This window comes from Malania oleifera, chromosome 8 (assembly GCF_029873635.1).
Source record: "Malania oleifera isolate guangnan ecotype guangnan chromosome 8, ASM2987363v1, whole genome shotgun sequence".
Classification (NCBI taxonomy): Eukaryota; Viridiplantae; Streptophyta; class Magnoliopsida; order Santalales; family Ximeniaceae; genus Malania; species Malania oleifera.
Window position 1 is genome coordinate 24,630,247 of NC_080424.1, and position 17,966 is coordinate 24,648,212.

The 17,966-nt window shown below is 36.5% G+C and overlaps 1 protein-coding gene across 2 annotated transcripts in view; it reads right to left on the bottom strand.

Moving 5' to 3' along the window:
* Nucleotides 1–6,682: 6,682 nt before the first annotated feature.
* Nucleotides 6,683–17,966, bottom strand: part of LOC131161810 (O-fucosyltransferase 10-like) — a 29,373-nt gene continuing 18,089 nt past the window's right edge. For both annotated transcript variants that reach the window (XM_058117795.1, XM_058117796.1), the window contains 3 exons: nucleotides 9,365–9,532; nucleotides 8,026–8,216; nucleotides 6,683–7,487 (listed from right to left, as the gene is read on the bottom strand). In XM_058117795.1, coding sequence (XP_057973778.1) covers nucleotides 7,274–7,487; nucleotides 8,026–8,216; nucleotides 9,365–9,532 — 573 coding nt within the window. In that variant the 3' untranslated portion in view covers nucleotides 6,683–7,273. The remainder of the gene's footprint in view (nucleotides 7,488–8,025; nucleotides 8,217–9,364; nucleotides 9,533–17,966) is intronic.

The following is a 17,966-nucleotide window of genomic DNA, read 5'->3' on the forward strand; positions in this document are numbered from 1 at the left end:
GAGGAGAGAGAGGAGGAGGACGAAGGAGTGAAAGGGAGACTGTGAGAGAAGCTGAGAGAAGAAGCAAAAACTTCTGCATTCGCAGGAAGCCTCTGCTTCCTTCTTTTGTTTTGTTTCATTTTTTTTCTTTTTTTTTTTTAAATTTACTTTTAACTTAACCAATATAGATGTATTAAAAGTTTAACTTTACTTAACATATATATATATATATATATATATATATCTTTATTCCATTTTTTTTACTATTTATTTATTTAATTTAATAACATTTAATTAATTCGTTAATTAATTAATAATTATTATTATTTTTTATACTATTTATTTTTATTTTTTTATTTAATACATTAATTTAATAGTGTTTAAACAATTAATTAATTAATTTTTTTAAAAAAAAAAAAATTCTCGGGTTATTACAGGTATGGTCTCCAATCTTCCTAAAACTCCTTTATTTGTATTAAACTTAAAGTAGGAGATGCTTGAAACCCTTGTTTTTAATTTAAATGATATTTTACGAACCATTTACTATACTTTTGCATATTAAACCAAATGAGTGTGGCATGAGATATTAAATGTAAGTATGCTGAACTAAGAAATATGAGTTTGAGATATGGGAACTGGAGTTCCAAATTGCCATTAGGAAATGTATAAAAGAGATGTCGGTTAATTACCAAGAAATGTATGTAAAGGGTTAAACCGAGAGCTGTGTGTGCTAATTTATACCAAAGAATGAATGAATGAAAGAAATGAAGAATGAATGAAAGAAAGAATGAAAGAATGAATGAATGAAATTGTGAAAGATACTGGAATTTCTTAAATGCTCTATGGAATGAAAACAGGTTGTAGTGCTTTCGTTACAAATTGTATGTATGATATATGAACCACCTTAAAAAGCTTGTTACTAAGAGAGCACGGTATCGTTGCTAGAAAGAGAGATACAGTGCAACCACACATTATTCTTGAGTGTGGGTATCTATGTGTAGTCGATTGGTGCGATGGACCACTGGTTACGTACTGGGATGGTGAAGGCCAAGTCAGGCTGGAGAAAAAGTATGTGACTAGTGTGGTGGCCGCCAGGGCTAGTCAAAGTCTATGGACCACACAACCCTTTCCATAGGGGAAGTAAATGGCGTAGTTATGATGTTTCAAAGCTGAGACGAGTTCAATATGCATATACATAATTTAGAAACTAAAATGGGCAAAGTCACAGCGTCGAGTACCGAGCAGAGGGATTGTACTGTGTATGAGCCTGTACCTGACCCTAATCTCAGGAACTCTTGCTTGTAATGCACTGAACTATCTTTTGTAGGAATTGTATATATATCTTCTATATTATAGGATTGAGAATGATTTAAATGTATAATTATTTTCTGCTGGAATAAACTCATGAAGTCACACACTGATGTAATGTGATCTACCTTATTGAGAAATGTCTCACCCAAATATACAAATCTTATTTCAGGTCCTGCAGGAAACCAGTCCTAGACTGCTAAAGGGATTCTGGGGTGTAGTGTTTTGATAGTTTATGTAACTTCCTGTATATGTACTGGGCTTTGGCCAGGTTACCTTTTTGAGTTTGTAATAGAAGATTATGTTTCAGTATGTATGGATGTATGTGAGGAAACGGTTAGAAACTCTGGCAAGTTAATATTAGAAGGTGTATGTTTGTGTTTTTCCGCTGTGCATGATTATGAAGATCAGTATGAAACACCTGATTTCCCTTATTTGGGCAGGTTGTATATGTATGATATCAGAGATATGTAAGTTACGAATGTATAGTAGCACTCCAAGCCCACCTAGAGGGTTGGGGCGTTACAACACGAGGAAGACGAACCCTCACATTTTTTACTTAAATATCCAAAGCACGAAGGACTCCAATACCTATGCAAAAAGCAGGTGCACATTTAGATAACTTGTCTGAAATGGATCTTAACCAATATTTAATATCAAGTCACACAGTTCTCACCAAATGATGAATTGATTCCATCTTGACTCTACATCGACGAGTCCAAATTCTCCAAATAATGAGACTAGGTATGAGACCTACCAAAATGCCTAACTCTGAGGCCCATTTTGCATAACTAAACCAGAAATTAACTCTAGCTTTCCATGTATTCATTGCCATACAACTAACACCCAACGCCACTACTACTTGTTTTCATACCTCCTGAGCAAAAAATCCCGTGTAAAACACATGGTCTAGAGATTCAATCTTGGAATTTGAATAACAATCACACCGAGAGGCAATCAAATGACAAGTTTGGTTAGGCTTATGTCAAGAAAAAATTCTGGTTTTCAAAATATACTTGAACTAACTCTCTTTGCTCCTCATTTCTTGGAATGTCAATTTTTTTTCTTTAAAAAATATTTTCCAAGTTTACAATAAGGTCTCTAAGTCTCTTTTTCCTAATGAGCTTCAACAAAAATTTCATACTTGAAATATACTTGAAGTACTTACAAAGCATTTCCTAATGACACATTTCACTCTTCATTGCTGCTTTGAGTTCTCTTTGTTTCCAAGCTTCAATGATCCTTGATCTTTCAATATTGATTTTGAAATGAGCTTTCAAATTTTTATTGTTTTTAAATTCTGAGCTTCATTGATCCTTCAGCTTTCCATATTGATCACCTGAATTTGATATGAGCTTTCAAATGATTCCTTGTGAAGTATGCTAGGCTTCAATATATGTTTTTCCTAAAACACCCCAACTTTGAAGCAAATTAAATAACCTTACTTTGTTATCATCAAAATTAAAAGTCGTGAGCCATGTTTAGGCCAACACACCCAAATGGACATATGCTAGAAAAAATGAATTTTAGAGCTAGTTATTATCGGACCACGATGAAAATTGATTTCATAGATTTCATTAAAAAAATGTTATAAATGCCAAGTATATACAAATAAGCTAAAGGCTCCACATGTTCCAATACAAAGCATGGTAGCCTCTTGGCCATTCTCAATGTGGAGCATAGATGTAATTGGATCAATTCCACGCAAAGCATCAAGTGGTCACTGCTCTATCTTGGTGGCAATTGAATATTTCACAAAAATGGGTGGAAGCTGCATTTTATACAACCATAATAAGAAAGGTGGTGGTCAAATTTGTCAAGAAGGGAATAATCTACAAATACCAAGAATCTGAATAAGAAAATGATGAAGGAATTATGCAATCAATTTAAGATCAAACATCACAAATCATCTACTTATTGCCACAAAATGAATGGAGTTGTTGAAGCTACAAATACGAATGTTGAGAAAATACTAATTACCTATAAATATTGGCATGAAATGTTTCCATTTGCATTACATGCCTATTGCACAGGTATCAGAACATCAACTGGAGCAACTCCATACTCATTAGTACATGGGATGGATGTAGTTGTTCTAATAGAGGTGGAAATACCCTTTCTTAAAGTACTCATGGAATCTGACTTAACAGAAGCAAAATGAGTTTATAACAGACTTGATCAATTAAATATCATTGATGATAAAAAGGTTGAAGGCTATACACCATGGACAATCATACTAGCAAATGATTGCAAGGGCTTACAATAAGAAAGTCTGACCTCAAAACTTCAAAGAGGGAGACTTGGTGTTGAAGAAGATGCTATACAAAAGAAATGGTCTTGGAGGAAAGTTCACTCCAAACTTTGGAGGGCCCTATGTACTGACGAAGGTTTTCTCCAAAGGCTTAGCAATCTTTGGCTTACATGGACAACGAAATTATGGATAAACTATGTAATTCAAATGTGATCAAGAAGTTTTGTCCCTAAGTTTTGTATTATATCCATGACAATGTATTCATTCATTAGTCAATAAAGTACAAGATTTCACTATTTCTCCTTGATTCTTTTGCCTAGTGACAAAAAAGAAAAAAAAAAAGTGATAGGATCAGTCCAATCAATTGCAACTGAACTACATATGGACTTAATCCTCAAAAATGGGGTATGTAAGCAACCTATCGAATGAAATGAAAGGCTCAATCCAAAGAGTCTCAAGTTTGAGTCTAAGAAAAGGTAACTTGCGTAAAAAAAATTAAGATTTTGGAATAAATACAAATTAAGGATAAACATTTTTAAGAAAAGCTAGATAAATCAATATTCAGTTAAGACATAAAATTAACACTGGGCAGTTTTTGGGAAAAAAGATTCCTCAAAATGGTTCTTTAAAAATATTTTCAAAGGTCAAGATTTCTTATATTCTCACAAAGGAAGAGTGGAATTTCAAATGAAATTAACAGTGATCCCATCATTTCCTTGATAGCCCTTTACTTCTTATCAAGCCTTTCACCAACCCGAGTGTTCAATTTGTTTAGCAAAATATGCTACAAAATTTTTGGGGGGGGGGGGGGGGGGGGGGGGAGGGGAAGGGGAACACAAGAAAAAGGGTTTTCATGAAAGCAACTAGTATATGCAACTAAATTTTAGCTTAAGTAATGATTGGGATTAACAAGGTTAGCTCAATACAATTACAAGTTTTCCTTCATAGAAAAGGTAAAAAATGACATCTCTTTCTTTTTCTAACATTTTTGTACCAAAAATGTTAGTAAAAGAGGGTAACTATCGATAATCATTTTTATCCTCCAAAGCAAAGATCAATTTGAGCATACAGAAAGCTAAGGCAAAGAAAGTAAAGAAAGTAAACAACACTTAAGGTAGTTGATCAACCACTTCTAGGCATATCCAAGTGAGGGCAAGTTCATTGTTTCTTTTAAGTAAAAGAGGTATCTAAAAGGGGTTTTACTTTGGAAAAGAAAAGAAAGAAATATATTTCCTTCATTTTACGAAAAGTTCTTTAGGGTGTGATTTCAAAAAAGAGTGGTCCTCACTTGATCTACATAATCATTTTTCTTCATAAGGTCAGTGCCTAACCATTCTCTTGTTCAAGTTTCATTCGTTTTCATAAAGTTTGTATGCATAGTGCCTAAATGCATTTTCCTTGCTTTTGATGTAATCTACCATGTTTTCAATATGATTTTATGTTGTTATTTATAATATAACAATATTAGAATGCTTATACATCAAATTCATGAGAAGAGGCATGCAAAAAATGTGAAACAGGCGATCGACCGGCCTTCGTCTCTTTGAAAAAGTAGCTATTGGCTACCAAACAGTCAATCAGCCTTCTAAAAATGGCCGACCGCCAAATTTTGAGCGACACTTTTTTGCATATTTTCTATATTTTTCTTTTGGAATTTTACATATGTTGAGTCTTTACACTCATCAAAGTGTAATTGGTCGAATCTATTACTGATATTATAAGGGTTTTGCAGTTTTTTTGCATACCTTGTGATTCTGAAAAATTCACTAATGTTTTCAAAAAGTTTTCAATTTTTTCAAGAGTTTTCCAAAATACTTGAAGTCATACGCCCATGATGTGGCTTTTAGGTGTTCTTCAAGTTTCATCAAAGATTTCAAGGTGGGTATGTTGTTCTCCCACAAAAAACCCATGAAACTTTTAAGTTTTTATGATCAAAATCATTTTTCAAAGCAAACACCCATGAAGTGGCTTGAGGGTGAAGAAATGATTTTCTAAACTGTAAAACTTGTCTTCAATCTCTATTCAATAGAAGATCCATTGAGAAATCAGTTTTTTAATCAAAGAATAAAAGATTTCTTAATGAGGATTTCAAGTAATCTAAGAAGTTTTTAAGTGTTTTGAACACATTTTTTTAGATATTCACCAAAATGTTTTCCTGAACTTGTTTGGGAAATATTATTGAAACCACAAGTGGTTTGATTCCTCCATGGGAGGATATGTAGGCAGTCTACCTTGGTAGATTCAATCACAATCCAAAAGACTCTTTATTTTATCTTTTATGTTCATTTTTCATTTCATTTGATTGTTTTTTGTGCCTTTAGTTAAGCATTTTAGTAGGCCAAAAATAGTGGAATTCCCATTGGACTTTTGCTTCTGCATAAGTTCAATGAAAAAGAGACGAGAGAAAGTTCGAGGTTTTTAAAAAATTGAAAATCAGTGCAGCACAAACTAGTCAATCGCTTTCTACAAACAGTCAACCACTTGATGCTGCAAGAACAAAATCATGTTATTTTTTACCCTTTCCTCAAAATTTCTTCATTTTTAAAAGGAGACACACACACACATAACATAAGTGCAGCAACCATAATGAAGGTATTCTTCTATTAATAATATAAGTATTTTAAATGTTTATTTCTTTCCATCTTTGTGTCCATTTATATTTCATATTCTTGTGAATTACTCTTTAATTTTTATATTTGCAAATTAGACCTTGGACACCATGTGGCATTTAGTCCATGACCACCCAATATTTGCCCCAAAAATGGGGGATGTATAGCATTAGGGTTAGGGTTTGGGATTAAATTTTCTATTGGAGTTTTGAATTGTTGTGATTACTCACTCTATTTATATAGAAAAATCATTAAATGCTTAGAGTAATCCGGTGAGTAGGATGGAGATGGTGGTGAAGTTCTCATAAATTGAATTGTTCATTGAATATCGTGGAAAAGCTGAACCAAAATCAAACCAAGCAAGTTAGTTAACCAAATTTTCATTTTTGTTCAATAAATTCAGTTTTTGTAAGTATTTTTTAGCAGCCTATAAGGAGAGTAAGATTCTAGAAACAAATATAATTTGATAGGAGACCCTCAAATATAACATGAACTCTTGAAAAGAAAAAAAAGTTGACACTGGTGCACCATTATGTGCCTAAACTCAAATCTTCATATAGGTTATATATCAACATCTACATAAAAAGGAAATTTGCCAAATTCTTGAAATGTACAATTACATCTTGGAGTTCGAGCAAAATTTCACATTCAAATGATTGAGCCATCTGAAGGATCCAAAATCACAGCAGCCCATTTTTAAAAGGTCAACACTATACTTGGGATATCTGCCTCTCTGTAAATACAGCAAGCAAAATTCCAAGGCCAGATACCATCATATCATTGCTACTGATTCACGATGCAAAAGCGACTGCGGATGGATTATATCAACCTCTAGCCCATTTTTTTAATCAGAGCAGGCTGGTTAATCCCTAGTTGAATAAACAATTTTTAGTCTCTCCAATCAACATTTTCAGGATCAAGGTTTTGGAGGAAGTAATCAATGAATTTAGCTTCCACAGAGAAGAGTTAAAGAATGCCTAGCCGGAAATTTGGAAAACTAACAGCTCACTATACAACTGCAACTGCTTTGAACTTCTGCACGGCAGGTTCTACAGCAAACAGCCTCTACCCTCAAAACCGTGAAATTATGCCAGCACAGTTGAAGCTGGAAAGAGCATGCTGTTCTTCATGTCAAGGATTTGTTTTGTTGATCATGCATGTGAAAATTATAGGTCATTTTCAGAGTTGAATTCTGTGATTCCTGCAGACACTTGCATTCAGGAAAAGGGTATGTATAGATGGATGTCTTTTTGCTAACTTTTCTCATTCTAGGTGTCATCATTCCCTCACGATCGCTTTCAATGAGCATTGGCGCCATTTGATCTTTGAAATCTTTCCAACTGTGAAATGAAAGAAAAGACATAATTTTGTGTCACTAACTGCAACTACAATGCGTATTGATTTAAATAGAAGAGATTCAGATAATATCTAACATTACACTCTCCCCCACACATTCACAATGCCCTCATCTTGGCAAGCTAAATGCCCATTCTCATTTGATGGGGGATCCTAAGGAAATCACAAGCCCAAACATGCTATTGTCACCATCCTCAATGTCACATTCCCTAGCTTGGCCGATGGCAACCACACAACAGGATGCAGAATCTATCCACATGCCCCAACTAAAATACCATATGTGACTTCCCAGGCATCCGATGGGCTTGAAAATTTGAATGAAATGAGGCGACATAACTTTTTTTTCTTTTTTGTCCAAACTCATAAGCTCGAGTTACTAGTGGCAAACCCCACACAACTGATGTGGAACAGAGTTAAAAAAGCAGATTCCATTTATCAAAAATTGAATACATTTGCACATCTATGGATGTTGCCTAAGCATTATTGGCGTGAAAAAAGATGGCACGAGGATGAGGGAATTACCTAATACCAACGTCCTGCAACAAAGCAACAAGCTTGCGTTTATTAGGCTTGATAGTCTTGGCATGGCCACCATAAAGGAATCTCCTATGGCCCATCAGAAAATGTGGAAAGTTTCCACCTTGAGTTGTCACAAAAACTTCACTGAACAAGCAAACTGCATAGTCCAAAGCTGCCAACCTCGAGGAATGTCCCTGTTGATGCAGGGGAAGGCAACTTACACATTTTAAGAATCTCAAAAGGTTAACCAGAAGCCAAGATAAGATATAATTAGATTCAAATTTTAAGTATATTGTTCTACACATCGACGACTAATATAAATTTGGATCTTCATTATGTGATGCAGAAAATTAGAACAATTTCGGAACTGGAATGATCCACTGCATCAGACTGTATTTTGACTATTTGTCAATCTGGCTCAAACCAAAAACCATATTTTCCCTGAAAACTAGCACACCCAAAGTCCAATAAGTTGGAACATGTTGAAGCCCGTTAATGCAATTCTTCAAACCACAGGTTTGATGAGCTCAAACAAAAGCATGAAGCTTCTCAAGGCTTGACTAGCAGACGAGTTTAGACACAGGCACATCCATCAACTCATCTATACACCTGAATGGCTGGCATATTTAAGAGACTTCTTAATAAATCATTGAAATTTCCGCATTTATATGATACTAATCACTGAATTTATTATTATGTTTTTGTCCAACTGCTCTAATTAACCAGTCTGATTTGAGAAGAATCAAAGAAGTCATGTGCCTGGTTTCCAAATCCAGACTTACCCTATGTTTGGTGCACAGAATTCCTATTCCTAGGAATATTGGTTGTAATAATAGTGCAACATTTTTATTTTTTTTTTGAGACCACAATAAGTAATAGAAAAGAAACAACTATTCCCAAATTTTATCATGGGAATGTCGATTCCTTTCTTATTGCATATTGAATGAAATAATTAGGAATATACAAGGAATAGCTATTCTCTCTACTCCCAAATTTTACATTATATTCCATCTAATTGCAAGGAATAGGCAGCAAACCAAACATAACATTATGGAATTGAGTAGAACCAGTTTGATGAATTGACTAATGAGTTGACTGTATCATTTAAAGAACACTGATGGAACTCTTCAGGAGAAGAGAAGAAGGCATGGCACAAAAAGTGCGGCTAGAACTAGTAAGAAAACATACAATTTCTCACAGTTTAGTTGAAACATATGGCTCTTTATAATCAGGAATTTGTGATGATGATGGACTGATTGGCAGCCAATTTGATTTGCCAAGCAAACAAGTCAACTCCATCCAACAGAACAATAATTAGATGTTATGAAAGAAAGAATTTTACCTCAAAATGAGCAAGTTCATATGTGCTTGTGAGGGATTCCTTGGTAAAAATAAGGGGAAACATCTTTCGTAGAGGTGCTAAATGTATCTCTGCATGGTATATTCTCCCTGACGCCAAATATATTGAAGTGTTGTTATCAAATCCCATACCCCTTAGCATCATCCCAACCTATGCTGACATAAAATATATATGCAAGAAGAGGATTAATTATTTGCCATGACAGATGACTGCTGCTAGGAAAGGAAATATATATGTACAGATACCATAAACAATTAGAAATAAATATCAACAAGCTTTGGTTCCATGATGCATCATGTTGTCCCCTATTCAGACTTGTAAGAGGCTGAGCATTTAAACCAAGCAGTAAGCAGCAACATGGAACGATGGAAATGCAAAGTATCAAAAAATTTAAGAAAGATATGGTTACCAAGGAAAATGACAATACAAGATTGCCTTTTAAAGCTAGAGAAATCTTGTGAATACCTTCGAAAACTATAAAGTTTCCAACAAATTTTGTAAGAAATTCCACCATATTAAAATGGAAAAAAAAAAAGTTCATTTTAATTATGTTAACAATAAATATAAATCTGTACCATGTACAAAACTCTGAATGTGATAAATGTGCAAAACTTTATGTTTGACAAAAACATATTTGCTTCTAAGCTTGTTTGTACAATAGTGTATATGATACTTGTATGGGCCTACATTAAGTAATTTGACAAAAATATCTATAATTATATTACGTGTGTTGAGTGTGTAAAACATTCTGTTTGACAAAAGCCTTGTTACTTTTAGTGTCATTAAGTCCGCCTGTGTTGCACTTATGTCTTAATTCTTTCCATTTAGAGTGGATCCCGTGCCCAGGTAAAGGAGAAGTGTTGTTTTAGGTGGCTGACAACCAAAATAGAACTTAGCAAAACTATTTCATAAGAATCCTCACCCAATTTCTATGGGGCATCCCCTACACATGGCAGGTTGGATTTTTACCAACTGAGTGTAGCGCCCAAAATAGGCAATGGACGGAAAGGTTGTGGCCCCAAACTGGCATGCCATATCAGGCCTGGTTACATTGTCAAATATGCTAAGTTCTCTCATCATAATGGACATGAGAGGGTAGCTAAACTGGTTCATGAAACTAGGATTAGATTAACAACTTGGAACATTGGATCCTTACCATAAAAGAACGGAGACAGTTGACAAGGTTAGAAGAAAAATTAACATAAGCATGGGGTCGGCGTCATTGGAAACAAAGACCTAAAAGGTGGCATTGGAAATCAAAAAACTAAGGGATAGATCATAAAATTAAGATGGTCTTAGAACAAGAAATAATAAATGTCATTGGTGCTTATATGCCTCAAGTAGGATTAACAAAAAAACCTTTAAAGGTAATTGGGGAAGAAATGGATAATATTAATTTAGGGATATCAAGGGCAAAAAAATATTCATACAAGCGCATTAGAATGGCACCATAAGAAAGGATAATAAAGGTTATGGGAGGATACATGGAGGAAATGGATACAAAGACAAAAATGAGTCAAAGTGATATGATCTAACGAAGTTATAGTTGGCTACGTCATATTATCTTATAAACAATGACTACTTTTTTGTAAGAATAAAGAAGAACATTCAAATTTGAAAAGTAGCAGAAGAAAAGTCAACTAACTTTTTCTTTACTATGAGGATAGATTGTTTATCATCTACGAACTATATTATTCAGGTGAAAGTTTTAAGTAGACAGCATAGAGTGTTAGTTTTAGATATATGCATTAAGAAAATAGAAGAGGCAAAAGATACATCAATGTGAGAAAACTATATAGTGGAACCTAAAGGGAAAAAATATAATAAAATTTAAAGATAAAATAATAAAAGTTGGCAATAGGAGATAACAATGACACGCTTAAGCAAATTCTTTGCCTAAAAGCTTAAGCTAGTGGGCCAACAATGTGTATTAAGTTTTAACAATCCCCCTGCAAATGTAGCCCAATTGCACATGGAAGATAAATAACGATGAACAACAACCATTATAGGGAATAATATAATTTTTAAAACACCATACAAAAAAACGCAGGCAACAAGATTAGAACCCAAGACCTCAGAGCAACCATACCTCTAGTACCATGCTAAAGTTGTTAGGTTGTGGGCCAACAAATGAATACCAAGCTTTAACAAACACAAATACTTTCTCAAATAGGATGGCTAATTCAATTAGAGAGACAAAAGCAAAAAAGGTTTTGAGTGAATCCCAAGGAAGATGTGAGCCTTAGTGCAGATGCGAGTCAAGTGAAGAGACTTGATGTAGGGATCAAGACATCCAAAAAGAAAGTAACAGAAAGAATATGAGTTAAGACATGGTAACAAAGTAGAAACATGGAAAACTTTGAAAAGGATAAAGAGGCAGAAAAGATGCGAAGAAAAAAAAAAGAGATTGTTAGTGAAACTTAGGAAAGTATACAATAATTTATATACTAGACTAGGCAATATAGAAGGGGAAGAAGACATATAAAACTTGCTAGAGCATGAGAAAGAGTAGGAATTAGGTGATTATCAAATGTACAAAAAATGAGGGTCACAGTGTTTTAGTTAAAGAATAAGAAATAAAAAAAAAAAAAAGATGGCAAACATACTTTAGTAAGGTATTTAATGAAACCCAAGTAGTCACTGCTTGTTCATGCAAAACTATAGGCATAGAGACATGCAATAAAGTGTTTGTTATTCATGAATTTTCATTTTGATAAATATTCATAGGTGTAGTGTTACAAGACACAAAATGGATAGTTTTTATTGAATAAACCTTGCTTAAAAAAAAAGCCAAGATTTCATACCATTTCTATTTCCAACAGTGTTATGATACATAATGAATTTATTGTCAAGGGAAAAACTTAGGGCTTGTTTGATTGTGGAAAGCAATTTTCATTTTCTATTACAACTGTTAGAGGTTGTTTATGTCTTTTAGTATTATTACTGTTAAGTGTGCTAGTATGTTAACTAGTGAGAGTTAGTAAAGGTATTATTGGTATTAGAATGTATTTGATTTGTATTATAAATAGAGGGAGAGACCTATTTTCAAGTCAAGTTATTCATTTTAATCAAAATCTCAACATGGTATTAGAGCGTGATCCAACCTAACTCCTATCATGCTCAGCCATCACCTGAAAACACATTCCCATCGTTACCATTCTCAGATCCAACTCCACCCTTCATTATTTCACAAAACCAACCATATAGCCAAAAACAAAACCCTCCGAAGTTTACGCCCACAAAACCCCATCGCCAGAAACAGCCCCACGCACCACCACAAGCCGGCCAATTGATGGCAGTGCCAACCCCACACGCCAGCGTGCGAGAGAGTTTCTGGCCACCTTTTTCTTTTTTCTTTTTCTTTTGCCATGTTCTGATTTTTTTCTCTACACAATATTATCAAGCTGTAGGGCATGTTTTTTGCTCAAAACTCCAACCTTTTTCGACCATGCACTCGCGTAATCCATTAATTTCTGTTCAGTGTTTGTAAAGGCTTCTCTGTGAGCTCCTTGAAGCAGTGGCAGTGTTCATAAGTTCAGTTGTGAGGATTTGGAAGTACTATATCAATAGGTGAGTCGTTCACCTCATCCGTGATTGTGTCGATGCTTCACATGGTTTGTGATTGTCCCGATTAGTTTTGATTGTTCTTCTAGTTTGACATTGGTGTCGCTGCAAGTTTGCGAGTGTTGGGAATGGAGTCTATGAATCCCAAGAATATGTTCCTACATTGTTGCCACAGTTAATGACTCAAAATTTGGATGGAAAGAATTATATTCAATGGTCTAAAGCTGTTGGGGTTTATTTAGCAGGATTAGGAAAATCAGATCACTTGCTCTAATCTAATCCTCCTGATGAGAAGAGAAAAGAAGTGTGGATTCAAGAAGATGCCTTGATTGTTTCCCTCTTGTGGAATTCGATAGAGCCACAGATTGCACGGATGTGTATACATCTAAATACGTGCAAGGAGATTTGTGATTATACCAAGCTTCTATACTCTAGTAACATTACACATATGTATGATTTATCCCAGGAGTACTTTTAGTTACAACAAGGAGATAAAAGCATTGCAGATTATTTTGGAGAGATGACGAGGATTCATGAGGAGCTTAACGTCGTGCAACCTATAACTGCCAACGTTCATGAGATACAAAAGTAGAGGGAGCAAATGACAGTCCTCTGGGTTCTAGCAAGCTTGAGACCCGAGTTTGAGGCAGTCCGGTCCCAGATACTTAGTACTGCCAAGTTTCCATCATTTGCTAATATTCATTCTCGTGTTCTTCATTCTTCTTTTAGCACACATTATCCTGCTCTTACATCTGGCTCTAAGAGGACAGTCTTCGCTACATAGGGTGATTCTAATTCTCTACCAAACAACCGCAAAATTTATCGAGGTGGTTTGAGTGGTTGTCGTGGTGGAGATGGATGAGGTAAGGGCACTCCTCACAGGTGCACTCATTGTGGACGAAGTAATCATACCATTGATAAGTGTTGGGATCTCCACGGTAGACCTTAACATGTTGCCAATGCAGCCACCATTGAATTCACACTTTTGGGGGTAGCTAATGAAGCCACCACCGACTCCACACATTTGGGGCCGAGTGGAGGGCAACGTACTATATCCATGTCAGAGGAAGAGTATTTCAAGTTCCCATAGTATCAAGCGTTACAATAGGCTTCTCTTCCCATTGCATGTCTTGCCCAAATAAGTAATCCTAGGGTATGCCTATCATCTAGTACTTCTCATCCTAGTCCTTGGGTCATAGACTCCGCTTCCACTAATCATATGACAAGTATACTTGATTTCTCTTCTACTTTTAATATCCAGCAAATTTACCTTGTGTTACTCTTGGTGATGGATCTACCACTACAATCAAGGGAATTAGGACTGTAAATCCCACTTCTTCAATATATCTTCCTTCGGTTTTGTATATTCCCAAGTTTGCTTTCAATCTTATGTTCATTAGTAAGATTACTAAATCTTCCCTGATTCTGTGGTTATTTAGGATTTGAAGACAAGGAAAACAATTGGCGTGGGGCATGAAGCTGGTGGACTTTATCACTTTAAGTCGCTATCTCCTTCTACCGCCTGCCCTGCGGCTACCACATCCAAATTCGTTGTCGTCTTGGTCATCCTTCATTGGACAAGTTGAAACATCTTCTTCCTAATTTAATTTTTGTGTCTTAGTCTTGATTATAAGTCTTGTCAATTAGGAAAGCACCATCGTGTCCCTATCACTTCCCGAGTCAATAAATAGGCTGCAAGCCCTTTCATGTTAGTCCATTATGATGTTTGGGGTCCTAGTAGAGTTGTGTCCAAGTTGGATTTCTAGTACTTTATAACCTTTGTGGATGATTATTCAAGAATGACTTGCCTATATTTAATAAATGGTTGTTCCGAATTATTTCATATATCGTGTGTCTTTTGTTCTAAAATAAAACTCAATTTGGTTTGCTGGTTTGAATACTTCGAAGTGATAATGCTAGAGAATATTTTAGCTCACAATTTGCTACTTATATGACTCAATTTGGTATTGTCCATGTTAGCACCGGAGGAGCCCATGGGCGGGCCTGATATACATTAGTGAACACCAACTTGACCCAAAAACATAAGCCTATTGGGTTTTGGGCCCAACTGTATAAGCACCCATCATCCACTCAATTTTTCCTATGCGGGACAAACTCACAAGTGGAATTTTCAACAATCTCCCCCTCACTTGTGAGTTCCAATTGCTCCCTCTTGAACGGAAACCATCTTCCTTATGGGAGTAAGTCCAATTCCCCAACAGTTGCTCAAGTGGGCCTTACCACTGGCACCTTACATGCCTCGGATTGCATTCCACATGCCTCCGAACCAATCCTACCTCCCACATCTTGACCCTATTCGGATCCATCTCAGGCTAGATGATCCTTATTGGCCTCAATCACACACTTAGTTCTCCAACTGTTAGCACGTCAGGATAATTAGCTTCACGTCTCGACTTTTATGATGTCACTCACCTAGAATTACGAACCGTCGACTCTGATACCACTTGTTAGCACCGATTTCTATAATGACCGGTCTTTCCATAGTTCCAGCACTCAATGTTCTTTGTGCCATAGGAACCTATGGGATTTCTAGATCTGGACTGCCTGGATCTAGATCTGCCGCAAATGTTTGGTCATCCATGCCCGCTTCCTTTCCATAAATCTCTCCCTCAGCTTTCCACGTTCAAGGCTGAACTTGAAGTGGAAGTATTGTTTGACTGCATCCTGATCTCTTCCGTCAAAATTATGTTGATGACCTCGTCATACTTCTGTTTTGATTTTCCTGCGGAGTTACTGATCGCAGTAACGATACCTTTCCAACTCTCTGACAACTAACTAAGAATCAGTAAGGCACGTATTTTACTGTCAAACATGATTTCAACTGAGGCGAGTTTATCTGACAGCTCGTTGAAATTGTTCAAATGTCTACTAAAACTTTCACCTGCGGACATGTTCATGGTAAAAAATGTTTTCATTAAGTGTACCTTATTGGCGGCTGATGACTGCTCGTACATGTCAAAAAGTGCATCCATAAGTGATTTGGTAGTTGTCATGTGCTTGATGTTGAAGGCAACTGACTTTGTCAGCATCATCTTGATAGCTCCAAGAGCTTTTCGGTCAAGCAACTCTCACTTATCCTCCTTCATGGATTCTGGTTTTCCCTTCAATGGTAAGTGCTACTCCTTATCAAGCAAGTAGTCCTCGATTGCATCTTCTAAAAATCGAAATTGGTGCCGTCAAACATCTCGACCTTTGAACTCTTTTCGTTCGACATCTCGATTCACCCTATCTAGAGATGGAATCAGCTCAAACGGACAGCACAGTTGGATCCAAAATGGCCAAAAACCTTGGAAATGGTTCGACTTGTTTGAAAAACGAACCTAAAATGACTCCGAAAAGCCTGGTCAAACTGGTCAACCTTCCGTTAACCTTAACGGAATATCCTCCTCTTTAACAGAATATGCTGACGCCGTTAGCCGTTACTAACGCCTTTTGATGACGCCATTTGCTGACGTGGCAAAGGTGGGGCCCATATGATGACATGGTTGCTAGCATGGCAGAGCAAGTCCCAGTTGCTAATGTGGCTGCTGACGGGGCGCTGCCATGGTCTGACAGTTATTGACGCGGACACATTGACATCAGCTCTGCAGCAAACGCATGAGGGAGTGGGCTGGCCGGCACGTGAGGGCGCATAAGATCACATGCCGGCTACTGGGAGGCACACAGCGACGGCAGCAGACTGTTGGAGGCGCGTGTGGGCGCGTGTAGGCTCGTGGGACCTCCGTTCGAGCTCTGATTTGCATCATTGGCTTTGTCTCGTCGAGAGGAACACACTGGTGTGCTCAAAACTGGAATTGGAGATGCTAGACAGTGGCTCCAATCCGGTGATTTTGCTCCAACCTAACAATTTTGCTCCAATTTGGCCTTGATACCACTTGTTAGGGATCTAGGAACAACAATCACACAACAATTACAATAAACAAGCAAAATAGGAACACCAGATTTAACGTGGTTCAGTCCAATCTGACCTACGTCCACGGAGCACACTGAATTTCACTATAACTTGGGAGAAAATACAAAAGGAAGAGGAAGCAACTGCACTCCACTCAACTCAACTCACACACCTCTCTCTCTCACCTTCAACTAAATTACTCTCATATTCACTCACATCACATTCACGCACACACTTCTCCATTATATAATTGAATGGGATGAATAGTAAAGGAAGATGTTTAATGGAAATCAATGGGATAAGCACCGACATGGATTAGCACCAACACTCCAGCGCATCAAAGTTGGCTCTCCGCAGCTCATGCTCATCAAGGCTCATCAAGACTCTCTGTTTCCATTTTAGCTCAACAGTCCATCAATCATCCTATTCCCACACTCCTTAATAAAATGGGTTGCAGAGAGGAAAAAAGACATATCCTTTAAATCACCTTACTTTATCAAATGCATATACCTAAAGCGTTTTAACGTGATGTTGTACATACTGCTTGCTATCTAATCAACAGGATGTCGTCCTCTGTTCTTAGTAGTAAAATTCCCAACTCTATTCTCTTTCTTAATTCACCTATATTCTCTCTCCCTCGTATATTCGAGTGCATGTCCTTTGTTCATCAACTAACTCTTAGGGTGGAGAAGTTGGATCTTCATGCTATAAAATGTGTCTTTCTAGGCTACTCACATACTCAAAAGGGATATCATTGTTATAGTCCTGTGCTACATCACTTATTTGTTTCTACAAATGTTACCTTCTTTGAGTCTACACCTTACTATACCCAGTCCCTAAGTGCTTCTAAGCTCAATAAGTCTTCTCCTTTGCCTAATCTTCTAGATTCTACTTTGTTGTCCTTGCCCAACCAACCATCTGAGTCTCCATGTAGTTCGAGTCTTTCTCGTCGTCTCAATCATCCTAATTTGCAGGTGTATTCACGACGATGGCTCCAAGGAAGAGAGTCCCCTCTAGCTTCTACTATCATGCCTTTGGTTTCCTCACCTGATGATCATATTTCCCATGATGTTGATCCTACCATTGCTGTTTGGAAAGGTAAACGCA